Source organism: Gorilla gorilla, chromosome 8, assembly GCF_029281585.2.
Source record: "Gorilla gorilla gorilla isolate KB3781 chromosome 8, NHGRI_mGorGor1-v2.1_pri, whole genome shotgun sequence".
Classification (NCBI taxonomy): Eukaryota; Metazoa; Chordata; class Mammalia; order Primates; family Hominidae; genus Gorilla; species Gorilla gorilla.
The window spans coordinates 24,791,941-24,818,437 of record NC_073232.2 but is presented as its reverse complement, the minus strand read 5'-3'; the positions used below and the strand labels follow the sequence as shown (position 1 = coordinate 24,818,437).

At 36.0% G+C, this 26,497-nt stretch overlaps 1 protein-coding gene across 5 annotated transcripts in view; it reads left to right on the top strand.

Moving 5' to 3' along the window:
- Window positions 1–26,497, top strand: part of MINDY3 (MINDY lysine 48 deubiquitinase 3) — an 83,084-nt gene that overhangs the window by 28,962 nt on the left and 27,625 nt on the right. For 4 of the 5 annotated variants that reach the window (XM_019035274.4, XM_055353788.2, XM_055353789.2 and 1 more), the window contains 2 exons: window positions 10,650–10,720; window positions 15,465–15,545. In XM_019035274.4, the coding sequence (XP_018890819.1) occupies window positions 10,650–10,720; window positions 15,465–15,545 (152 nt within the window). The remainder of the gene's footprint in view (window positions 1–10,649; window positions 10,721–15,464; window positions 15,546–26,497) is intronic. The other variant, XM_055353786.2, reaches the window with a different exon arrangement.

Here is a 26,497-nt window from a genome sequence, read left to right as displayed (position 1 = left end):
GAGGCAGGAGAATTGCTTGAACCCGGGAGGTGGAGGTTGCAGTGAGCTGAGATCATGCCACTGCACTCCAGCCTGAGCAACAGAGCGAGACTCCATCTCAAAAAAAAAAAAAAAAAAAAAAGGAGGCTCCTTAGGCAGCTCTTGCCATGAAGTCATTACTTCCTTTACAGAATATATTAGTCAATTATCAGTTTCGGTTCTTGAGATGTACACATATGTCGTTTTTGTTCCTTGAAATAGTGCTTTTCAAGGCTGTCATCTTGCTGTGGACCTTTTTTCTGTGTAGTTTAAAAGCCAAAACTAAGCAATAACTTTGAAATAGCTAACTTGGAAAAGAAAATCGGGTATATTTCTTGCATTTTGGAATGTTTATTTGAAGCGAATGTTCAGTCATCAAACTTAAAAATGAGAAAAATACCCCATTTATCTTTCACTGAACCTTCTTGGTTTTTCCTGGATAACACATAGTACACATTTTCCCTCCCACTGCCAGGCTGATTATTGCTAGAAAAGAAACCTCATTACAAGTTTCATTGGTTGGGCGTACTCTAAATTAATCCCACTTAAACTCATTTAAACTCTTACTGCTGACTGCACATTGTAACCCTTTTTTTCTACTCCTCATAACTCCTTTATCTACCACTGCTTAAGGCAGTGAATTCAAATCCCTTCTCCTCTTTATCTGTCTCTAACTTTACCTCTGCCCACTCACTCTCAGCTGACTTTAGAATCTCAAGTTGTCTTTTTTCAGCATATTCTTTTTTCCTGTTTTAGAAGAACTGTATATCTTTCCAGAGTTACTGTTGATTCCATTTACAGTCTCTTCTATTAAATGTGATTCTCTTCCCTGGTCTACACAAAATTTAGGTGGCTTCTACTGCCTAAAACAAAAACTGTGATGTGTAACGACCAGGCAACAAACCTCTTTCTCTCTATCCTTTCACCAGCAGAATTTCCTTGCCTGCATCGCTAAAATATTTACTCTCTATGATCTGAAATCTGTGTCATTTGTTCTTCTAAAGCAAAGACCTCACTACCTGCGAAAATCATAGCCTTTTTCCTACCCCTCATTCTCCCTGAAGGTGGCACACTGCATGGCTCATTTACTAACTCTGTACCACAGACAGAAATCTTTGGATTAAAATCTCAATCTCAGCTTCTTCTCTATGAATGGGGCAGATATCTGCCTCTCAGGTGTACTGTGGAATTTAAAGAAGATGAACTCCCATGCCATCTCACATATGTATTACAGCACTCAAGACTAACATGTAGTGTAAGAGGCAGTGTATCATTAAGTATGTTAGCTGTGTGGAATTAGACTACTGTGGTTGGAATCTCAGTTGCGCCATTTATTAAACTGTGTGGAATTAAGATGCTTCACTCAGTGCCTCTTTCTCATCCTCCAACGGGAATGATTATCACAGGATAGTTAGAATGAGGTGAGAAAATGGCAAAAAAGAGATATTCATCAAGTCCTTGAGCACTGTTCAATACATGTTTGCCACTGCTGCATAATGAGCACTCTTATCAACAACTGGTTCTCAAACTTGTCTGCACATCACAATTAACTGGGAGAAATTTAAAATCATCAGTAGTTGTAACTGCCCTTTATAGAAAATTGAAACACTTGAGGGCAAACATTGGTTATGCAGCTTGCCATAATGTTTTCTGATGTTCATTTATTCAACAAGCTTTATTTGAAAACCTGCTAGTTATATGTACCTTACTGTCATGTATCTAATGAGTTGCTGAGTCTTCGAGATTCTCCATTCTCGAACTTTGTCTCACAGAGGCCAAGTGGTACCGCAGGACACTGTGCCATGGTGGAACAAGCAGAGGCCTCGGGTGTGGCGATGGCACCAGTTAGTTTATGCCTCTGCTGTTTGACGGTGGGCAAACTGCTATATTATCTGAGCCTCGGTTTTCTTACCTGTGCATTGAGGTTAAAAATACACATATTCATATATGCTGCCTAGCACAAGCACAGAAATGCTAGCTGCTCTCTTTTTTCTTCCTTTGCCAAGTCTGTTGTGGTCTCATTACTCTCACCTGTCTAGACTATCATGCTATAGCTTTCTGTCTGTCATTCCACTCCAGTATATACTGCAAACTGACAAGTTAATGATTTTATTTCACACGTCCTGTTAGGTTATTTCTCTGCTCAGTGCCTTCAATGACTCTCTTGCTAATGCTTGCCAACTAAAGTTTCAGCTTCTTAGCATTCAAGAGCCTCTGTGTTCGTACTCACCCCTATGTTTATAATCTTTTACTAGTCTCCTTCACAAATCCAGTGCCTTAATCCACTGGTTCTCAAACTTGGCTGCACATCACGATTAACTAGGAGAAATTTAAAATCATATGCCAAGGCCACACCACCTAGAGATTGTAATGGAATTGTTGTCAGCTGGAATCTGGGCATTCATATATTTTTAAGCAAGTGATACTGTGTAGTCAGGGTTAAGAACCACTGTTCTATTCAGACGGCTCTGCCTCCCCGTCGTTAAAAACAATGGTACTTTCCCCAAAATGTCATCCTGCTCATTCCATCTGGCCCCATTAAAATGTTAACTCCCATTTAATGTCTCTCCACTTAACCCCGACAGCAGGAAAAGTTTTCTCCTCCCTCTGATCATCTATGGTGCTTTACCTCAGTCGGCTTCATTCTATTACACCTCGCATCATAGTTCTTTGTGTACATGTTCTTGCTTCTGTAAACGAGGTGCCTAGGCTTTTGAGGGAAACTAAATTTTTTCTGTGGGCCAGTGTAGGCATTTTGGAAATAGGATCTTAATCTTTACAACAACCCTTCAAGGAAAGTATTACTCCATATGTTATGAAGAAGGAAACTGAAGCCTAGAGAGGTAAAGCAGCTTGCCTAAGGATTTTCAATGAGTAACTATTTAATTATAATTTTTCTTTCTATATTACCTTCCTCCTACTATGTTGTCAGAGCAGGAAATAAGTCCAGTAAATGCTGAATGAACGTATATCTCATGTTAGTAAATGTATTTTTTTCCTAGTCTGTTTTTTGCCTTGAGTTTCTTTATGGTAAACAGTTAGATTGTTTCCATTTTTAGCTATAAGAAACTGCTGTAGTAAACATGTTTTGTATATACGTCTTTCCTTATATATTTAAGTATACCTACAGGTTAGATTTCTAAAAGTAGAAAGTGTATTAAAATTTTAGGCATCTGTTAATTTTTTTTTTTTTTTTTTGCTTATAGCTTTATTGAGATACTCACGTATGCATGTCACCCATTTAAAATGGACAATTCAGTATTTTAAATATTTTCTCAGAGTTGTTTAGCCATCACCACAATCAATTTTAAAAAATTTTACCATCTTAAAAAGAAAGCCTGTCCTCCTTATACTTCCTTCCACGCCAGCCCTGGCATCCGCTTATCTACTTTCTGCTCCATAGATTTGCCTGTTCGAGATGTTTCATAGAAATAGAATCATACGCTATCTGGTCTTTGGTGACTGATTGATTTCACTTAGTATAATATTTTCAAGGTGACCATGTTTTAGCATGTACCAGTACTTCACTCCTCTTTATTGATGAATAACATACCATTGCACAAATGTACCACATTCATTTGTTTGCCAACATGTGGAGTGTTTCCACTTGGCCATTATGAGTAATGCTGTGAGGAACATTCATGTACAAGTTTTTATGAGATGTATATTTTAGTGTTTCTTTGCCATAGACCAAGGAGTTGAAATCCTGGGTCATACAGTAACTCATAAGGTTTAACTTCTTGAGGAACATCTGTTAAATTTTGATAGATAATGCCAAATGTCCTTCTAAAATTTGCTTTATCAACTGGTAAAAGTATAAACTTACTCTTTCAAGTGTGTAGGAGAGTTCGTATTTTTCTGCATCCTGCCTGACACTTAGAATTGTCCATCTTTAACATTTTGTCAGTTTGTTGACAAGTGATAGCCTGTTTTAATTCACAGTTCTCTGGTGCTCATTGAGCCTGAGCTTGATCATCTCTTCACGTGTTTGTGAGTTTTGAGTATTCTTCTTCTGTGAATTACCTCTTCCCATCTTTTTGGCTTTTGGGGAGGAGGAGTTATTTTCTTTTGTTCAGTTTCTAGGAGCTCTTTATAAATTCTCTTAGTTCTTCCTCTGTTTGACCTCTGTTGCAAATATTGTCACCCAAACTTCTCTTTCTTGTTAACTTTGTTAATGATATATTTTCTTATATCCAAGGCTTTTATTTATTTATTTATTTATTGAGACGGAGTCTCACTCTGTCACTCAGGCTGGAGTGCAGTGGCACGATCCTGGCTCACTGCAACCTCTGCCTAACCCGAGTTCAAGCAATTCTCCTGCCTCAGCCTCCCGAGTAGCTGGGATTATAGGTATATGCCACCATGCCCAGCTAATTTTGTATCTTTAGTAGAGACGGGATTTTACCATGTTAGCCAGGCTGGTCTCGAACTCCCAACCTCAGGTGATCCGTCAACCTCGGCCTTCCAAAGTGCTGAGATTACAGGCGTGAGCTACCGCGCCTGGCTGGCTTTCATATTTATGAAGTTAAATCATTTGGTCTTTTTTTTAGATGGCTTCTATTTGGGCTTTTTTTTTTTTTTTTTTTTTACTCCCGTTATATCAATTTTATGTGTCTCCCACCCCCAGATTTTTTATTTTCATCTTTTAGAGACGGGGTCTCACTCTGTCACCCAGGCCGTAGTGCAGTGGTGCAGTCATAGCTCACTGCAGCCTCGAAATGGGCTCCAGTGGTCCTCTTGCCTCAGTCTCTCAAGTAGCTGAGACTACAGACGTGCACCATCATGCCTGGCTCCACCCCAAGATAATATTCTCTAGTATTTTCCAAAAATGCTTTTGTGGGCTTTTTGTTTTTTAATGTTTGGCTCTTTAGTCTGTCTGGATTATGTATTTATGAATGGTATGAGTTTGGGATCTGCCTTTTGACTTTTTCTCAAAGAATTATCTAATGTCCTAATTCCATTCAGTTCTCCACAGATAGGAAATACATTTTTTGTTGAACACATTTTTCCATATTTACATGTTTTTATTCTATTCCACTGATCTTTTTGTGACTTCTTATGCAAAACTTCACAATTACATAGTTTTATAATATACTTTGATATTCATTAACATGTTTCCTGATGTTATACTTTTACAAAATTGTCATAGTCTTTTCTACATTATCTATTCCAGTTGAACTTTCCTCCCAGCTCTTCAAGTTCCAGTTTTAAGAAATCTTTGAAGATTTGGATTGGTTACATTATATTTGTAGGTTATTTTGAGGAAATTATATCTTTACATATTATCTTCCCAACTAGATTGTTTTGTACATTCTTTAGTGAAAAATATTCAGTGTTTTATATAGATTATATGGTCCTGAATCCATATACTTGATTCTACCCCAGTTTTTGAAACCATCTTTTGTTTCTCCAATAGAACAGAAATAAGCTGCAGTAGAACTAATCAAATTAAATGCATTCTTGCCCACTCTTTCACAGGGGCTAGTGTGATATTTTTCAAACTCAGTGAGATCATGTTTCTCTCTCCCTTAAAACCATTCGATGGCTGGCTTCCCTACGCACTTAAAATAAAATCCAAACTCCTTCTAAGGTTCTCAGATCCTTTTGTGGTCTTTCTCCTCTCTACCTGCCATCCATCTTCATTTCGTACTATTCCATGTATGTTGAGCTAAAGTTTTCTTTGATTTTGATTTTCTGTAGATTAATTTTGTCGTGGTCTCTTTTTATCTTAAATGAATTCTTCAGTATTTGTACATTATTTTTGTCCGTATTGTTTATTTATTTTTGTATGCTTATTTGATGATTATTTTTATTTTATAATTTTCTTTATGGGATAGGGATAGAAGAGTCAACTCTTGTAATTCAGAAACCCAGAAGTTTCTTGGTTTTTTGTGGGTTTTTGTTTTGTTTTTATAAAAAGAAATCAGTATTACAGCCAGTCAAATGCATAGCTAATTGAAAGATGATGGACTCATACACAGAATAATGCATATGTTAATTAGCTCAGTTTAGCCATTCTACAGTGTATACATGTTTCAAAACATGTTGTACACCGTAAATATATACAACTTTAATTTGTCAATTATAAAATAAACAGAAACGGATATTATAGTTAGGCCAAAAAATAGTCATGTTTCTCTGGTGCTTGTCTGGTTATATTCCACTTAATATGTGGAACTCCTAAAAATGCAGTCAGAAACTGAATGAGTTTTGATGGTTTGTTTCATTCTCTTTTATAAGATAATCAGTTAGGCTGGGCGTATTGGCTTGTGCCTTTTATTTTTTTTTTTATTTTTTTTTTATTATACTTTAAGTTTTAGGGTACATGTGCATATTGTGCAGGTTAGTTACATATGTATACATGTGCCATGCTGGTGCGCTGCACCCACTAACTCGTCATCTAGCATTAGGTATATCTCCCAATGCTATCCCTCCCCCCTCCCCCCACCCCACAAAGGTCCCCAGAGGGTGATATTCCCCTTCCTGTGTCCATGTGATCTCATTGTTCAATTCCCACCTATGAGTGAGAATATGCGGTGTTTGGTTTTTTGTTCTTGCGATAGTTTACTGAGAATGATGGTTTCCAATTTCATCCATGTCCCTACAAAGGACATGAACTCATCATTTTTTATGGCTGCATAGTATTCCATGGTGTATATGTGCCACATTTTCTTAATCCAGTCTATCATTGTTGGACATTTGGGTTGGTTCCAAGTCTTTGCTATTGTGAATAATGCCGCAATAAACATACGTGTGCGTGAGTCTTTATAGCAGCATGATTTATAGTCCTTTGGGTATATACCCAGTAATGGGATGGCTGGGTCAAATGGTATTTCTAGTTCTAGATCCCTTTTATCTCAGCAGTTTGGGAGGCCAAAGCGGGAGGATCACTTAAGGCCAGGAGTTTGAAACCACCCTGGGCAAGATGGCAAGACACTGTCTCTGATAATAAAAGATAGTAAATTAATTCTGGCAAAGAAAACAAGAATATAATCACAAAGTAATTTGAATTTTTTGCAAATGTAGAGTACATGCTTGGGACCAGAAGCATTTAAGATTTCTGATTTTTTTCGGATTTGGAAATATTTGCATTTTTCCTCACCAGTTTAGCATCCCTAATCTGAAAATCTGAAATCCAAAATGCCGTAATGAACATTTCCTTTGAGAGTCATGTTGGCTCTCAGAATGCTTCAGATCTTGGAGCATTTTGGATTTCAGATTTTCAGATTAGGGATACTTGAAAATAGACACTTTCAAGGCTTATTGAGAAAGTCTCCTACAAATAAATTCTATAAATCGTAACATGTGAGAATATTAAATCCTCACTGTATTACAACTTGGCATAAAAGTAAATTTTCCTAGTGTGATGCTCTTGAAACTATCATAAGAAGGTAAAAATGTTAAGTATATATTCTGTTTAAGAAAACAGGCATAATACATTTTAAAAATAATTACCATCCAGACTAGATGTCTAAGCATGTGTTTACTGATCAAATCTAAATAGTTCATTACCCAAGAATTATGAACAACTAGTTTGCTGTATTTAGTAACATGATATTATTATTAGACATTTGTTTAAAAGTCCAGGGAAATAGATGATGTAGTATCTAATTGTAACACTAGGTGGTGGTAACTGATTTTAGAAATTAAATTGTGAAACTGTTTCCCAATGTATGTATTCTTTTTTACATGAAAACATTTAGTGTTGCTTACATTTAAGAAGGAAAGGGAGAGAAAAGTTTGCGAAGATATGAAGTATCCATTTATACCTGTTTGGGCTGTTCTTCTCCTCTCCCTTGTTTTGCTTTAACCTGAAGATTCTAAAACCTTTTAATCTCATGCCCTTTACACTCTTACGGATGATCCCAAAGCAAATAATCAATGTTTTTCATGTTAAAGATTGAGAAATTTTTAAATACGTATTAATTCACTTTAAAATAACAGGTATATGAAAAAATGTTCAACATCACTGATCATGAGAGAACTACAAATCAAAACCACAATGAGATGTCATCTTACCCCAGTCAGAATGGCTGTTAAAAAACAACAAAAGTGTGGCGAAGATAGAGAAAAGAGAACTCCTATATGCTGTTGGTGGGAATATAAACTTGTACAGCCACTATGGAAAACAGTATGGCGATTTCTCAAAAAACTAAAAATAGGATTACCAGATCCAGCAATCCCACTACTCAGTATCTACCCAAAGACAAAGAAATCAGTATATCAAAGGGATACCTGCACGTGCATGCTAATTGCAGCACCATTCACAATAGCAAAGCTAGGGAATCAACCTAAGTGTCCATCAACAGGTCAATGGATAAAGAAACTGGAATTCTATAAACAATAACAAAGAATGAAATCCTGTTATTTGCAGTATACGTGAATGGAACTGGAGGTCATAATCTTAAGTGAAATAAGCCAGGAAGAAAAAGACAAAATCACACGCTCTTACTTATATGTGGGATCTAAACAAATTTGATCACATGGAGGTAGAGAGTGGAGTGATAGATAACAGAGACTGGGAAGGGTCAGTGGCAGGCGGTGGGAGAAGCATGAGGGGAGTGGGTTAGAGTACAAACATACTGTAACATGGAGTAAATTCAATATTTGATAGCAGAGTAAGATCACTATGCTTAAGAAAATTGCACTGTACTTGAGCAATGGATACTCTTCATACCCTGGCTTGATCATTATGTAGTATATGTGTTTAAAGAAATTTCACTTTTACCTCCTAAATTTGTAGAAATAAAACATAATTTAGAAAAAAACAAAATATACTCATTAATATTAACATAAATAACATTTTTAATAAACTTAACAAAAATTAAGGAGAGTGACGTTGTTTTAAATTTTTGCAAATCCCTTTAATGCTTGGCTTATTAGTAGACAGCCGGATCTTCATATATGCTTATAAATTTAGTCTGATACAATATAGCAGATCAACCTCTGTAAAACTCTGTGCTTATGAGAGAGTAAGTGTAAAAGGGTAATTAACATCATATTATGAAAATCATGTTGATCTCACGTAGTCTCTAAGAGGGTCTTGTGGTCCCTGAGGAATCCTAAACCACAATTGAAGAACCATTGCTCTACCTGATCTGTGCCTGTAAGAAGCTAGTGACAGAGTATAAACTGTATGTTTATGCACCTTCTATTAATTTTGGATTTACCAATCCAGAAAGTTAAACTGTCAGCTCTTGCCTTACACCATCTAGATGTTGTAGTTAAGGCTACATAGTAAAATGTTGGCCACAAAAATGACAGAGTTAATATTCTTACTACATTCATTGATAAGAAAATATATCCTAATGGAAAAAATGGACAAAACATGACCAGATGGTAAAAAGGATGCAAAATTATATATGCATTATGTTTACAGTGAACATAATTTTTACTCAGAAAGAAATGCTTTTTAGATATATTATGGACCCAAATATATTATTATATTAATGTATGTTAGCTGAAGGGTATCGTTTATGAAAAGACTTTATTATCATCACATTTTTATTCCCTGCGTTGTGTCTGTTCTGACTTACCCACATCCATAACTTTAACTCTCATCTCTGTGCTGATGATTCCCAAATCTTTATCTCCAACCCTGACGTTTCTCTCCTGTATTCCTGAGCCTTACTTCCGGCTATTTATCCCTCTCTAGCTAGAGCACGTAAAGGTACCTCAATCCCAGCTTAGCTAAAACCAAACTCATGTTACCTCTTCACACGAGTCCAGAACTTACTTCTTAATTCTTTGTGTTAATCACTATTTGTCATGTCCCCCCAGGCCAGAAACATTTAAGGAAACTTTGCCAAATTCTTCATTCCTTAAATGCATCGATTTTTCATACCTGTTTGTTGTTTCTTCTGCTTTGAATTTTCTTGTCATCCTCTTTTTGGCCTGGAGAACTGTAATACACTTCAAGATTCAACTCCCTGTTATTACTTTTATAAGCCTTCCCTAACACTGTAGGCAGATACTGTCATACCACTCCGTGCGTGTGTGTACAGAGAGACCACATATGTTTTTTTCATCTGTCGTCTTTGGTAAAGTCGTAGCCTTTCTAAGGCGGAGATCATTTTCTGTTCATCTTTATTTCCCCAGTCTGAAGCACACAGCCTGTGTTTATAGGAAAGAGGGGTGGCATTAAATGTCCATGTTTTAAGTATTAGGCAAGTGGAGTCACTGCTACCTAATGATAAATTTTACCAGTGATTAGCATATCCATTTGTTTTTCAAAATCAAAGTCAATTCAAGTTAACCCTTTTACATAGGTATTGAGTCTCTTTTTCTTCTTGTATTTTTGTCAACAATGGCATGGATTTCAGGGAGTAAATTCTCATTTAAAAAGTTAACATTGAATATCAAGTTTTATAAATACATTTAATATACATCTAAAGTATCACATTTACCCACCACAAACCTGATCTAATGGTATTTTATAATGAGCAGTACTGTGATGATTAGTTGACATTACCTCCTAATAAATACATGCTAAGTTTTAAAGTATAGTTTTGGGTAAAAGTTAAAAGTTTTGGTGTAGTATAAATATATATACATATAAGTACGTTTCAAATTTATACACACTACTACAATGCTAAGTTTTCGTTTTTTGTTGTTGTTGTTGTTTTTTGCAGAACTTCTTGGTATACATGAACAAGCAGCTGTAGGATTTTTAACACTAATGGAAGCTTTAAGATACTGTAAGGTAAATTGATTTTTAAGGTACTTTGAATGTTTTTTGTTTAGATGTCCACTATTGTGGATACTGTTTTGTTCCTCTGACAGCACATTTGAGCACAGCACTATTGTTCAGTACCGCTCTCTTCTTCCTTCCTATCCCCCACCCTAAACCAGCAGGGTTATTAAGTGTGGTTAAGCCGGCTGATTATGCTGAGTTTCCTATGCTAGGTCTATTGTTATTTTTTGTAGGAGGAGGGGCAGAACCCAGTACAAAATAATTCAAAAAAGCCACAGACATCTATTATTGAATATGAATTTATTTTTGGCAAAATGAGGATGAAGAAAGCACTGTTTCTTTATTACCTAACGAATAATATGCTTCATTAAAACAACTGGTAATACTTTATTAGGCAAAGAGAAAGAATTGCCAGATGCCTGAAATTCTGACTTTTATCTATTCCATCTGAAACATGATTTCACACTGAAAAAAATTTCAAGCATTTTACAACATTAAACTCTTTGACACATGCACTAGGGTTAGGAACTGCCATGGAACTCTCATTTATTGCTGTTTATTTCATTTTCCTCCTACACAATCTGAAACAACCTGAAATGAGTATTGTAAATAGTTTTAAATGGAATTTAAACCATTATTGACTTGCACTTCGTAAGATGTCATGATTTGGGAGAAAGAAGTAGATCTAGTTTTCTTTTTCATTAAAAAAATTTTTTTAAATAGAGACAGGGTCTTGCTATGTTGCCCAGGCTGGTCTCAAACTCTTGACCTCAAGTTATTCTCCTACCTTGGCTTCCATCCCTAAGTGCTGGGATTACAGGCATGAGCCTAAGGCAGCTGACCTTCCTTTTCTATTTTAGAACAGGGTTCCATAGCAGGGGTTCAGATGGTGATAATTATATGTAATAACAATAATCATGGTTGATCCTCTTTTTCGTCAGACAGCGTTCCTTTTTCATGTTTCACTTGAACACTGGGTGATATGCATATGATAATCAAATTGGATTTGTCCTGCCCTTACTCCTTTAGTAGTGATCATATGGTTAAACAGTATTTTCAGTGACTTTTATCTTCGGTGACTTTAATTGTATAAACTAAAGCTATTCTGAAACAGCCTGGCAACTAGAGAATCAAAGTGTGTCCCCTTCCCCCTAACACATATACACACACATTCGTAGATCCTAAAGAAAGTTAAGCATGGAGGCGGGGGGTGGGGCAGGTGGGATGTGCACGCATGCCTGCGTCTTGTATGAGGCTAGGGGGTGGAGATTTTATATTTGGAAATATTTCCTGTGTATCCCTTAAGACCCTGATGGTCTTTGCAGTTGCGTTGCTTTCTCTACTGCCGTGCTCCAGCCACACTGGTCCTCTCACTTTCCCAGACATGCCGAGCCCTCTCCAGTGCTTGCTGTCCTTTCTGCCTGGAGTTGTCCAACTCTTGAGATGGATGGCTCACTGTCCCGTTCAGGCTGGACTGCAGATCGTACCTCAGAGACTTTTTTCTTGACCACTCCCTCAGTTATTCTTTTCCACAATATTTAATAGGAATAATTAATGACACTTTTTGTTTACTTATCTTTTTAAATCTTGAGTTTGCTTTTCTATTGTCTTCCCTAATGGAATATAGACTCTGGAAACTGGGACATTGCTAGGTACATATTAAGTGCCAGGTGCTCAGAAATATTTGTTGAATGAATGAATGGACATATTCACCATAATTGTATGGTTTTCTAGATGTAGGCTTTACTTTGCTTTAATTTTTAGGTAGAACAGAAGAACGTTTTTTCCCCTCAAGATCTTAGTGGGAAGTCAATCGCTGCTGTGTATTCTTCTGTTTACATATTGCTGTAGTGTTTTAGCAGTTAACTATGGTTTTAAATGAGATTTAAGGCTTCTGCTAATGGCACAACAAAACACACTAACACTTGGATAGGTGAAAGGCAAAACTCTCTTCCTTCCAACTGCAAATGAGGGAGGGAAGCCAGGCAGGGCCACATGCAGGATTGCATCTGGGGACTGGGGTACAGCAAGCTGGAGCCATAGGAGCAGCTTATGTACCTGAAGTGGGATGGGGTCAGCTAGATTGCCTGAGCTCCCCTGTGGATTGGCTAATTTGGATAACTCTGGGGGGCTCTTGGGTTATCCCTAGTAGTCTGTCTGGTACCTGACTCCAGGGTGATTAGGGTGATCCCTGGAGTGTGGGAGACCTATAATGGTAGTGGCTGGAGTAAGAACTTAATTAGCTATCTTTTGCAAGGGAATGACTGGCCTCTAGCCAGGGCCTCAAAAGTGAGTCAAGACAGCATTTTTTGAAAAACTATATTACGCTACAGTGTTCATCTCTCTCTAACTTCTCAAATTCTGTGTATATTTTACATTTACTTTCTATCAGATGCTTGGAGGAATGGCATTAAGGAAGTCATTGAGCTTGTGTTAATTTTGTAAGTCTGAACATTTCCCCGTGCTTTGATAAGTGTAGCAGATTTCTCTTTAAAGATGAAATTAACATTTTGCAATATCATTTTGATTATACATGCATTAATACAATTAAGGTGATGAAATAATCTCTTTCTCCCTCCTGCACTCTCCCTCTCAACACACACGTACAAACCCAACAAAGAATAAGGTGGCTATGGCTACTTTTGACTCTACTTTTTTAAAAAAGATAGATTTATAACTCACATACCAGGAGATTCACCATTTTAAAGCATACAATTCAGGGCTTTTTAGTATATTCACGATGCGATGCAACCATTACCCCAATCTAATTCCAAAATGTTTTCCTTACCCACAAAAGGAGCTCTAAACCCATTAGCAGTCACATGCTCCTCCCACTCAGCCCCTGGAAACCACTACTCTGTTTCTGCCTCTGTGGATTTACCTCTTTTGTACATTTCATACCAATGGAATCATATAGTATATAGCCTTTCGTTTCTGGCTCCTTTCACTTAGCATGGTGTTTTCATTGTTCATCTCTGTTTTTTACATGTGTTAGTATTTCATTCCTTTTGATGACCAAATAATATTCTTTTGTATGTTAAACCAATTTTATCTGTTCATCAGTTGGGTTGTTTCTACTTTAGCTGTTATGACTAGGGCTGCTGTAAACATTGATGTACAAATTTTTTGTGAACATGTTTTTATTTCTCTTTGTATATACCCAGGAGTGAAATTACTGGTCATACAGTAATTCTATTTTTAACTTTCTGAGGAAGTGTCAAACTGTTGTTCAAAGTGATGACACTTATTTATGCGTTCAATATATTTTTACTATTATAAAACATTTCATGAGTTTAGCATTCATTTATTCTTTGATCTTATCCTTTGTTTTTTTTTTGTTTTTGTTTTTTTACTTCTACCTTAATTTAAATACACACTTTTTCTGAAAGGAAGGTTAATATCTAATCTCTTCACCACACGAGGCACCATGTGATGTGATGGAAATCCATCAGAGTAGATAGAAGTCAGAAAACTTAAGTCCTAATTCTAGCTCTGTACTATTTAGTTGCCTGAGATGAGACCAGGCACAGATCCTGTGTATTTCTCTGGTTCCTTATGTATAAATTGAAGGACTTGCACAGCTCACCTCTAAAATCCTCGTCCACTCTGGAACTGTGATTTTATCTTTCCCTCTTTCTTTGTTCCTTTTCTTTTACTCTCCTCTGCTGTTCCCAAACCATCCTTCCTACTTTACTGGCTCAACATTGCCACATTAGCACATCTAACTCATCCCTCCCATCATAAGACAAAAATACTAGTTTCTCTGTCCATGGATACAAAAGAGTACCTATTTTCCACTTCCCTCCTAGTGATAAGAATAAATTCCACAGGGCCAGGGTGGTGGTTGAAGCAGGGGCTGCTGGCTGATTAGGAAAGAATTTTTGGCCTGACTGCCACAAACAGCCACTTGGAATTCCCCAATTACAGGCAGTCTGTAAGAAAAAGGAAAATGCAGCAAATTGTATTGGTAAGATTCATCATTTTTAAGTTAAAGTTTCTGTCTTCCTATGAGAGTGGAATTGAGTGGTGTGAATGTGTTGGGTTTCATAAGTCTATTCTGTTTGTTTAGTATTAAACTTTTTTTTTCTCAGTCACACACACACAATCGTGTTCTCAAGTTTTTGGTATGGTAATGTTCACAGATTATGTAACCTTGAGAGCAGAGTACAAATACAGCTTTTTATACATTTTAAAGAGACTGTTCATATTGTGAAACTTTGAACTTACCTTCTATCATGAAGGGTCAAATAACAGGACACTTACATACTTAAATGGTTTAAATTGTAATTTTTCTTGATTATTTGGGAGCAAAGATGTTCTTTCCCTTTGGTTATTCATAAATCTACTCATTTGGTAAGCTATAATTATTTTCCTTATAAAGTTATTATCATCAAGTTTATAGTTTTAGGGTGTGAGGTTTCATGCTGAAATTCTAAGAAGTGGTCATTTTATCTAGGAACTTTAGCAAAACCTGAGAATGACTCTTAGGGCTAAATAGTTATCTCCAGCTGTGTTAAATCTATATTGTTGTTGTTTTAATGTCAAAGCACAATATAAGCTCAGTACTGACAGTCTTCTAACACTCATTTTTACATTCAGCATTTGATCTCTATGGGTGAAGTGCTCGGGCACAATACATTATTTCAGTTAAATACAAATTGGACACTTTATGCTTCAGATATTTATGGGCAAATAAGAGGCAGTATAAATTTTTAATTTGTTTATTTGTTTTATTTTGCTACATTTGTTCTAGGTTGGTTCTTACTTGAAATCTCCAAAATTCCCTATTTGGATTGTTGGCAGTGAGACTCACCTCACCGTATTTTTTGCCAAGGTATGCTTATAGCAGGATTTTTTTTTTAAGTTATGACATCAGGCAAACAAGTATTATAAGTTCATATTTGGTTTGGATCTTTGTGCAGACTTCAGTCTATTCCCACAACAAATGAATTGTTCAAAAATCTCAAAAACTAGTACTGAAGAACATAACTGTTTTTGTGCTCTAAATCTGGAATCTTTTAATCAAAATCTATCATGATTTAGTTATAATTTCTTCTTCTTTCTTTAGAGCTTTAGCTTTTGATTTTTTTTCGGAAATCACTTGTGTTATGGAGAAAACAATTGAATTTTAAAGTTTTAGATTGCCTTTTTTGTAAGTAGGATAAAAGATTTATTTAACTTAGATGATACATGATATAAAATGTTTTAATTACAGCATCTCCTTTGAAAAAATTTTAAAATCTATTAATAATTCAATGGTATTAAAGTCAAATGCTCTTTTAAGATGGAATACTTCCCACAATTTTAATATATACCTGATTACAATATTGAAATAGCTGAAATATATCTGAATATTTCTTTTCTTGTCTTTTTTCTTTTTTTTTTTTTTTGAGATGGAGTCTCACTGTGTTGCCCAGGCTAGAGTGTAATGTCACAATCTCGGCTCACTGCGACCTACATCTCCTGGGTTCAAGCGATTCTCCCACTTCAGCCTCCCGAGTAGCTGGGACTACAGGTGCATGCCACCACACCCAGCTAATTGTGTTTTTAGTAGAGACAGTTTTGCCATGTTGGCCAGGCTGGTCTCAAACTCCTAACCTCAAGTGATCTGCCCACCTCAGCCTCCCAAAGTGTTGGGATTACAGGCGTGAGCCACTGTGCCCCACCATATCTGAATATTTCTATTTCAAAATTCTTATAACAAAGCTATTTTTAAATCTCAACTATAATCTGTATATCATGTTTTTCCACAATTGAGTGGTTAAGAGCTTTGGCCTCAGATGACTTTGGTTTTAATCCCAGCCTTGCCACTTCTTAACATCTCTCAGCCCCCTTTCCTGTGTCTTTAAAATAGGGATTCATAATAGTACCTAGCTTTTAGAATTGTTGTCAGGCTTAAATACAAAATATTTAGCAGTGCCTAGTACAAGTTAAATGCTGAGTAAATTTTAGCTGTGGTCATCGTCATCATCATCATCATCATCATTTTTAGTATTCAAGAAACATACATTAAACATCTCTGGGATCATAGGTAACTTGATAGGTTGCTGAATGTTCGTAGGAAGATACAGAATTGTATTTTTGAGGTTTCTTCATTGTGATGTGCTTTCCTGATTACTCCTTGAGCTTTTTGAGCATGTATAGTCAATATTTATTATTTGTTTCTGTAGAAAGTACAAGTGGTATAAATTATACTCTAGTCTGAATTGACAATGCTAAGTTTCGTGAATGTAATTATGTATTACTGTATTTACTTTTATTGTGTTGGCAAAAGTCCAGATAGGGGTTATAGAGCAAGATACATAATTGCCTTTTCTCAAGCATGGAAAGCTTTAAAATTAAATGCTAAAAGTACAGAGTTACTGATACACTGCATTTAGTTTGAAAGCTTTTGCTATTTATTTCCTTCCTGAAGTAGAGAGAGGAAGTTAAAAAGCACAATGTGAACTACAAAAACTGACAATTACTAATTCCTGAGTGAGGATTTCATTTTATAAATTACCATAAAAGAAAATTCTGACTTACACACAAAAATGTATTTTCAAACCAATTTTTAATCATGTTTGTCTGCAACCTTATTCTTTAAGGAAAACTAATTATATGAAACTAAAAGTGTTGAATATAAAAGATGACAATATTTTAAATCTTAAATTTTATAATTGATATTTAAGAAATGATTTTGTTGTCAGAACAGTAGGAGAGATTTCACAGAAGGTATAATACAAGGAACAGTGTCGAATGAGCTGTGAGTCTGAGGACATTATCTGAAAAAGTTAGTGATGTTGAGGGAGTTCCCAAGAGTGAAATAGGCCCTTCTTTTTATGACGTACACTCTTCCTACCTGTCCTGATACTTTTGTGGTTCCCATAGCACTCGCCCATTGTGCTGTCGCATGTGTCACACAGCACACAGTTTCTAATTCCCATACTGTTTTCTGCGTGTCCCATGGCAGCCAGTGAACTTTGTCTAGGGCAGGGGCTGTCTCTCGCCCACCTTTTTATTCATAGGTCCCTGTCATGTGCAATAACGTGTTGAATTAGAGACATGGAGTTAAGAGAAAAACACAAAAACTCCTGCCATGTGGGTGTAGAACTCTTGAATTTTATACTAATTGTTACTGTTTTGAGACTTACCTGTGTAGTCTCAGGATCTGGTATACAGTCTGGCACACTAGGGGTGGGGGGAATTATTAGTTGAATGAATAAAACTTTTGTACAAATTTCCCGCATTTGGGTTCCAGTGACATTTATATCCCCTAAGAATATTTTACACGACTCATTGTGATGCTTCATTGTGTAGTATCTATAGATACTTTCTTAGAGTAGTCGAATTTGGATTGTTTGAGATGTTACCTTTAAGAGGAGTTACCAGTGAAGAGTTGTTTTTTCCCCTTGAAATAAAAGTAAAACAAAGCTGGAAGTTCACCTAAATGGTAAATAAGAACAATAATACTTGATCACATTTATTGAGTCCTGTTTTAGATTTGTTAAATATAAACTGATGTTCATATAGTCTTCACCACATAAAAAATACTGGAAATTTCGCTCTTCTTAAAATTATAACAAGAACCATTATTCGGCCATTCCTTCTTTAACATTTCTGCATTTGAGCAAGCAGTTTTGGCTGTGGGTTTTTCTTTTTTCTTTTTCTTTTTTTTTTTTTTTTTTTTGAGTTTTGGTGAGTTTGCTTTATTACACATTCAGTGGCCTGAAACAACATTGTTTTAATTTTTCCCCAGCAGTTCCTTGTAAATATTTATGTCTTCTTTTATAAAACTGATATGTTTGTTGGTGTATTTCATGTGCTGACTTCTTTGTTCTGGTTACAATTAAGTAAAAAAGTATATTTTATTTGCATAATTTTTAAGGCAGTCTGTAATTTGGCATTGTGAAATGCCTGTGAAGAACAGTGGAATTCTTTGTGTGCCTTATGCGGTGAAGGTGGTAATAGTTGCAGGTGTCTTCGTTCATTCATATACTCATTTATGAGCTTTTTACTGGATTACAGTATGTGCCTGGCATTATGCCAGGTGTTTGTGAATACAGTGGTGAGCAAAAATGGATATGGGTCTGTTCTTAATGGAGGCGGACATTCTCCTTGAGTTACTCAAGGATATATAAATAATCACATAAATTTACAAGTGTGATGAGTGCTGACAAAGCACAGGTCCATAATGCTGTAAGAATTTATTGTAGTTTTGGAAAATTGGGATGTTTACTTAAAAAATTGATGCCTAAAATGAGAACCTGAGGTATCAGATTAAACCAGAGGAAGAGAGGGGAAAGAGCATTCTCTACATGACAAATAGAGCAAATTCATGCCTGAAGAAAGGACAGACAGACAGATGAACTGGGGTGAGAACAAACTGAAAAACAAGGGCTGGAGGGAGCACTGAGAATTAGGGGGACAAGGTGTAAGATGAGGCTGGAAGAATAGCAGGCCATGTTACTCTTTGATATTACGAGTTAGGACAACTAGACTTGTTAAAAATTGGTAGTGGGAGTAGTTTTGGGGGAGGTGGGAAGGAAGGGAACAGGATTAAATTCACATTTGTAAAAGATAACTCTGGCTAATTGTGCAGAATGGATATATTGAAGGATAACCCAGGGAATAGGTAAAAAAGACTTCTCTAGTTCTATTTCAGGTAAGCAAAGAGTACAATTTGGTCCAGAATAGTGAGGTAGAGAGGAATAAAGTGCATGGATTTCAGAGATTTACTCCTGAGGTAGAATGACAGGACTGGGTGATGGATTGGATTGGCAACGGAGGGGTAGAGATGTCTAATAAGATAGGTGTGGCTAATGATTTAGATCTTAGAGCTTTAGAAAATGTGTACTTAGCAGCTCTGCTGTTGTTGAATGTAACTGCTTGTTATTAAAGCAATTTGTTCACTATATGCACATCACGTAATAAGTGGGATTGGGGAAATAAGAGGTACCTCTCAGACAGGCATGTGGAGAGCTATGCTGTAGCTTCTCTGACATCACTTTCTTTTTGTATTTCCCTCCAAAGAGCAGTGATGGGAGACAATCTATTATGTAGACTGATGCACCACGTAGAAACTGCTTAGTTTTTAAATTTAAATTTAGCACTAGTGAGAGCTGTCAGAATCCTTTGACCCACATCTATTCTTTATGCCAAAGGAACCAGTCCATAGAGGAATTTAAAACTTTTCTAATATTGCGTGGATAGGAAGGTAGAAATGTGATAGCTAAGACAGAGTGAAATATCAGAAGCTGTATTGAATTTAACCTTCTGTATGGGGTAAAAAGATAATGTGTTAAGTGAATTAATAAAGTAAAAGATGTTGTGAGTAATATTTAACACATGAATAATGGAGAAGGGATAATTATACTATTTCCCAGAAATTATAGAACATTGAAATTTATAGAATAAATCAGGAATTGGCCGGGCGCAGGGGCTCATGCCTGTAATCCTAACACTTTGGGAGGCCGAGGCAGGTGAATCACGTGAGGTCAGGAGTTCGAGACCAGCCTGGCCAACATGGCAAAACCCATCTCTACTAAGAATACAAAAATTAGTCGGGCGTGGTAGTGGGCACCTGTAATCCCAGCTACTCAGGAGGCTGAGGCAGGAGAATCACTTGAACCCAGGGGACGGAGGTTGCAGTGAGCTGAGATTGTGCCACTTCACTCCAACCTGGGCAAAGGAGCAAGACTCCATCTCAAAAAAAATAAAAATAATAAAAAAATGTAAAAAATGAAAAATTAAGCATTATTGCAAATGTACATGGAAAACTGAATTAAGCATCTAATTAGAAAGTTTTATTCTGAAGTTTTAGGTTATAAGTACTATCTTTATATGTTCTATACACATGTAATTAAATTTTTGTAGGAATGAAAGCTTCGTGTATTAGACCCTAGTAATAAGGAGAAAATGCACATATGTTATTTTTTTTTCCTGAAGCAAATTAATGGCTTTGGGCAAAAATTATGAGTAATGTTAACTATATTATAGGTAAGATGAAGCCACAAATTGACATTTTCTTAAATAGTAGCAGTTTTGAGTTCTATTCATTTTTCATGATTTAAAAGTATTGTTAATCAGTGACATTCAAATACATATACCACTGCTTTAAATACATTGCAGTTTTGGAGTAATTTGTGTTTGTGTTGTGTTAGAAGTGAATATCACTTCCAAAATTTTCAGAAATATTAATCTATACATAGTCTCATGACTAGCACTGAAAATACTGTGATGGCAAGTGGTTGATGGCTTTGGCTCCTTTTTCTGAATTTTGTAAGTAAATTTTTCAAAAAATATATTTTGGTATATTTATATACAGGATGAACTAAGGTCTCAGCGATTAAATATGATGAAAGTAGTGTAGTATATTGGCTAAGTTTTAAAATTATAGCATTTTTCTTTCTCAGAAAAAAAAATCTTTGACATTTCAACTTTGGTTTTATTGTGAATTATGTTTATTTAAATTTGACTTGATTTTCTTATTGAGTTGTTTTTTCTTTTCTTCTCTACCCTTATTCCTAACCTACTTTCCTTTAGAAGTCGAAGCTTGTGGCCCGTGTTCATTTGCATTATCAAAATAATTGGCAGAGTTTGAAAACTGAATTTTTCCACATCTTTGCCAATACTGGATCATTAAAATTATTATTATAATCATCCTAGTGGGTGTTAAGTGGTAATTGTAATTTTGATTTGCATTTCCCTAATGACTAATGAGCATCTTTTTATGTGATTGTTGTCCGCTTCTAGACGTTCTTTGGATAAACGTCTGTTCAGGTCCTTCACCTGTTTTTTAATTGGGTTGTTTGTCTTTTTGTTATTGAGTTATAAGAGTTTTTTAATATATTCTGGGTACTAGATTCATACTGTGTATTTACTTGTTTTCTATATTATCTCTCTCTCTCTGTAGTAAGCTCTGTGATGGCAGGATTTTTGTCTTTTGTCACCTACTGTTTGCCAGTTCCTAGAGCAGTGCCAGGCATAGTGTAGGTGCTCGGTGACTTTTTGTTGACCAAATACATTATAGAACACACTGTAGATCCATCTTAAAAAAATTGTGAGATAACCATGTTATTACTTGATAAGTTGGGGGTCGGGAGGTGCGCTTAAGATTGCTGAATAGTCTTGGATCATCAGAATTCAATAGATCTCTATCTTACATGGAGGGCAAATGGAAAAACGAGCTTTTGCTATCCTACCTGACCAATTCAAACCACCCGTATTATTGAATAGAAACAGCTGTCATGAGTATTTACAAATAAGCTTTGTGAAACTACCTATATGCTGTAACATGTTCAAAATTTAGTTTCATGATTTGAGGATGGTTAAGAAAATTGCTTCTGTCCAGTGAAATAGCCTGTTAACTATCTGTTTTTGTTTTTGAAATGAACAATTTACTTTTAGGACTTAAAGTAATTAAATATAATTTTTTAAAGGGCACTAGTATAGGTTCATGATTTTAATTTTCAGTGCCAAAGTATTTACTTAATGAACTTATCACTTTATATTTGATATATCCAGTGACCCAGAATTTACCTTTTTAATTGTACTGGTGCCCTCTTCCTGACCTATAATCATCCAACATGTTTTGTAGGATTAAAAGAGATTTTTCACAAGTCAGTTTTACTTGAAAATCATCATTAAAAATAAATTTAATAATTTTATGAACAGGTTGTAAAAATGTTAAGGTTGATCATTTATAACATTTCTTTCATGAAGAAATATAATTTTAAGTTTTTAAATTTAAACCGCCATGTTTTATAAATAATATTTTCTGTCTGATATAGACAGAGTCATCTTTTCTTACTAACCCTCTGTCTCTGTCAAACAACAAAACTGTTATTGTACTCCTTGACATAGTATCCTAAGGAGTCTGGTTGTGAGAAATGCATCTAAGCCACCCTATGTAAATGAGATTTTTGTAGTTAATACTGAGGGAGAACATCACAGAATCTAACTTCAGGAACCTTATAGGAACTGCAGAGTCATCAAGCAACAGGGTTCCCACAGAACTTCTAATAAGAGGATACGGGTGAGGTGAAATGCAGTACGTAAATGGACCTCTTCAAAGAGGGAAACTTAATTCCTATTAAGTACAATGGAGAACTTTCCAAGCAGGTCATCTGAGCTGTGGCAGAACAAAGGTCTTTACATGGAGACAGAATGTGCCCTGTGGGCATGGGTCTTCAGAAATCGTATCATGGCACTTTCAATGAGGTTACTTCAAAACATGCGAACCTACTGCACAGGTAAAAAGAAATGTATTTTGAAAAGTAGACGCTTAAGGAATACAGAACTTAAACTTTTTGAATCGTTTTTCCTTAATTTCAGAAGAAAAAACTAGCTCTTATTAGATGAAGGCTGTGTAACATTTGTTTTGTAATATGTCAAATATGTTAGGAGTCAGGTCTTTCATAATAATACATAATTATTTAAGTGTTCAAACATCAGGGCATTTGTCCTCTATTTTCTCCCTAACCATCGTTTTCCTCATTGATTCTTCATCTTTTATTTTTATACTTGGGTTTTAAGAATAATTTATTTGGGTCACTTTCTTAATTTCCCTTGAATTGGGAACTAATTAGGAAATTAATTTTCAATGCAAATTCAAAATGGGCACTTTAAATCTGAAAATCTACTTTAAATATTACTAGAATTTAGAATGTATAAAATGGAAGACATAATAAATGCCTTTTTTGTTTTTATTGTGCCTTTGAATCTCAATGTGGAGTGACAGCTGTTGATCCAATATAAAAATAGTTGGACCCTGCCTATAGCATCTAGTTTCATCTTCAGAAGATCAGTGGCTAATTTGCTTGGTACTCCATTTAAACTCTTCATTGAAGTTGGGGAGATGAGTTTTACATCACTTTTTTGTTCTCTTTTATGGTTATAAAGGGGCTCTATGTGTGTGCGGAACCTCACCTTTGACCTTTCCTTTGATAAAAGCAGTTTTCTTGTCAGGCATGAACACGTGAATATCCATGACAGAACTGTTCATATAAAGAAACTGAATTTAATGCTAAGGAGGAAAAAATTATTTAACTGTTGCTGTGTGAGCTGACATTGTTCTTCCAGTGGGATCTGTTACTGGGAATGTAGGGAGAATTATTTCTACAGCACAAGCTGCTTTTATTACTCCTTGATGTAACAGGAAAAACACTGCGGTGAACTGTTAGAGCATTTCTCTCTTAGGTGTTTAAAAATGGGACAGTTCTACTTCGACATTTCTCTGCATGTAATAAAACGGTGTTAAGGAAAAGCTGTAAAGTGATGCTTTATACGTTTACTCTTCCAAGAAAATTCACAGTTGGCATTTTGTGTTTTATTGCAGTTTAGTTACCTCATCCTTTTATCTTAAGTAAATTCTGGAGTTTGTGCATATATTGAGATTTCGTGCCTCATCTAATACAGAAAGGAAATAGGGAAAATGCTAATTATTTGTTCTTGTAGTTTAATCATAACTTATGTGACTTTTAACACCTTAAAATAACAACTTAAAGGATCCTGAAGTTAATCTCTTATCTGAACTACTTGGAAAGTCTGGGTAGACATCTGGACATCTTAATTATTCTCAATGATTTGAATTATTACAAGTATGTAAATTTTTAATCACAAACTCTTTCCTACCTGCTTAGCACACTTTGGGGCTGTCCCCCATCAGCCATCTAGGATTATGCTAATGACTTGTACCACCATAATACTAAAGCTTTTTATTTTTAATTATTTTGACCAGAAATCTTTCAAAGTATAAATGTTCTTGCCTCCTTAAGCCAAGTGAACATCAGTTACCCTTATGTACTCTTTGCCTTATGCAGCTGTATTTGTATATTCTGGTTTTTGTGATTTCCCTGAATTTTCTTTTTCTTTTAGTTATTACTTCTCAGTCATCAGTGATGTCAGCCTTCCTGGAAGAAGTCTCTCTCTTCCACTGAATTTTTCTTTTTCTCTTATAATAGTATCCAAATAATTGTCTAAAGATAAAATACTGATGGAAGGGCCTAGAAGTATTCTGTTAGGAATGAAGCCTGTGAGTTTTAATTAAGAGTCAGTATCATTAAGCCCACACCCCTAGCTATCTGTTCAGAATTGATAGAAAAAAATCATAGCCAGTAGAGTTGATAGCAGAGTACAAAAAAAGGTCTTGTATGGTTAATAGATGACCACCACTAAGTCTTACTAAGTTTAATTTGGGGGATTTTTGTGTGTGTTTGCACACGCTTTGCTTATGTTATCCTCTGCCCAGAATACGCTTATCAAAATCTTGCTCAGCATTCCTGGTCCAACCTTCCACCATTCATATTGTGTCCGCTGATTCTCCTACTCTCTTGTTGCTCCTTTTCTTTCTTCCAGTTTCCTACCTTCTTGTGGCACTAACTGATTTCCCACACTACCTACTGTCACATACATTCAGTATTGTGGTAAGTACTGTTGGAACATAAGGATTAATAATACATGGTAATAGTTTACTGTGAATGTTTACTGAATGTTGTCTGTATGTTAGGCAGTATGCTAATTAATCATCTCAGGAGCATTCCTCATTTAATGCTCAAACCAACACTGTGAGCTGCGTGCCATTTTCATCTGCACGTTACAGTCTGGGGCCAATGAGAAAAATGACATCTCCAAAGTTAGATACTAGTGAGTACCCAAGGCAGGATTTAAACTCCAGTCTTCTGACTTCTGAGCTATGCATTTAACCACTTCCCTCCCTTAAGAAAACAACTCATTCTGCTAGAGTAGAGTAGACCCTGGAAGAGGGAAGAAGTAGGTGTAGAAAAGATTATACTTGAATGAAAGGACATGGTAACTTTGAGACTGATATGAAGTGTAAGCTGTATAGATGTAGTGTTATAATGGGAAAGTTAATACTGTGTTTGGGGAATAGTAATTGGTAGATGATAGCTAAACCATACTAGTTGTGCTAGGATATTAAGATGAAAGCAAAGGTTGACGATCAGCTGTAGGACCAGCTTGAATAATCAGATTTATTTACAAATCATCCTTACTATATGAAAGTCTGTCTTGATATGGAAAGCGAAACAGGAATATCCGTGGCATGAATGTAAAGCAAATTCATGGAAGTAGAGCAGCCTTCTGAATCAACAATCAAAGCTTCTCTGCACAGCTGTGATAAAATTTTAAATTATAAATGTGAGTACTGTGACTAATTTGTATTCATGCAAACCTTGTTTAAAATTGTAGAAAACGAGGTAGGATTGGTTGGGGGCCCTCACTTTTTGTTCATACTAATCCAAGCCTCCCAAGATTAAATTATTGGTATTGAGTGGACACAGTTTCAGTAATCTTCTTAAGCATTAATTTTCATAGGAAACATGAAGTCTGCGTATGTGGAGATTCCTCCGTGTGCAGCTTACATTGTTAAGGTCAGAGTTACTGGATAGCATGAGGGAAGACACAAGAGGAAAATGTAGACTGCTCTCAATAGGAAGATCAAATAGAGTACATGTGGCACAAGCAACATACAGCCCCAGCCAGAATATTAGGTTTTAATCCCCTTTGCCAGCTTGCTGCAGTAACCAACAACCCTGACATTTCAGTCCTGTACACAGTGGTACTCAAGAAGGGGGCGATGAGAACAGCCCATCCTGTGGGTAGGAGGAGTGTGTGACTACTGACATTGTTCAGATTTGCCTGCATGTGGTGATGGCAAAAAGGAATTTGGGAATGTTTTAACGTCTCTAAAAACAATGTACCCTCTTTTTGGCTGTACTGGAGCACACCACTGCCACCATACCTCTCTCCCCAACACACCCAGCCCAAAGCTTACCGCCCTTGTAA